At 36.3% G+C, this 821-nt stretch overlaps 1 protein-coding gene across 14 annotated transcripts in view; it reads right to left on the bottom strand.

Moving 5' to 3' along the window:
• The window catches only part of LOC106878584 (slit homolog 1 protein-like), a 35923-nt gene that overhangs the window by 21232 nt on the left and 13870 nt on the right, over nt 1-821 (bottom strand). For 13 of the 14 annotated variants that reach the window (XM_014927831.2, XM_014927837.2, XM_014927832.2 and 10 more), the window contains one exon: nt 508-579. The exons of the other annotated variant lie outside the window; for it this stretch is intronic. In XM_014927831.2, the coding sequence (XP_014783317.1) occupies nt 508-579 (72 nt within the window). The remainder of the gene's footprint in view (nt 1-507; nt 580-821) is intronic. 14 annotated transcript variants of the gene reach the window in all.

The following is an 821-nucleotide window of genomic DNA, read 5'->3' as shown; positions in this document are numbered from 1 at the left end:
AGTGCTTAGAGGCATTTCTTCTGACTTTATGTTCTGAGTTCAAATTCTACTGGTGTCCACTTTCGTCCTTTCCGGGTCAATAAAAGAAATACCAGTTGAGCACTGGAACCGGCGTAATCATTTCCCCGTCCACAAGTTGATGGTGGCGATGATGATGATGATGACGATCATCATCATCATCATCATTAAGATGCAGAAGAAATAAAATACAAATATGTAGAAAGAGGACAAGTGATGAAAGAAGGACAGTAAAGTGAAATGAAGGAGGAGAAGGATGAGGAGTAGTAGTAGTGTGTGTGAAGGGGAGGAAAGCGGCAAACTAGGAGATGAGAGAATAGAGGTGGAGGACGAAGAGGATTGAATGTGGCTGAGACGGAGACATTAGTGTCGTTCACAATAGAGACAAAGCGGAGAAAAGAGAACGAGGGGGAAAACCTGTAATGTTTGGGAATTTGGGGCCCTTGGCCAACACAATCGAATAAAATCAACAAGACTCATCCGACTTACAAGTGATTCAAGCTGTTCAGATTGTTGAACATATGTTCTTCAATAATAGTGATTTCGTTACCCCTCAAATCCCTGTAACATGAAATGGAGTTTATAAGAAATTGTATTATTTATTGATTAAAAATTGGGTTACATTTAAAATAAAATTAGTCTATTTAAAATAAATAGACTAATATATATATATATATATATATATATATATATAGTATGAACATCGGTTGTCAAGCGATGTTGGGGGGGTGGAGACAAACATAGACACACAAACACACACACACACACACATATATATATATATATATATATATATATATATA

The sequence above is a fragment of the Octopus bimaculoides genome, chromosome 28 (assembly GCF_001194135.2).
Source record: "Octopus bimaculoides isolate UCB-OBI-ISO-001 chromosome 28, ASM119413v2, whole genome shotgun sequence".
Taxonomy (NCBI): domain Eukaryota; kingdom Metazoa; phylum Mollusca; class Cephalopoda; order Octopoda; family Octopodidae; genus Octopus; species Octopus bimaculoides.
The sequence above is the reverse complement of the archived record's forward strand: the minus strand, read 5'-3'. Positions and strand labels throughout refer to the sequence as shown.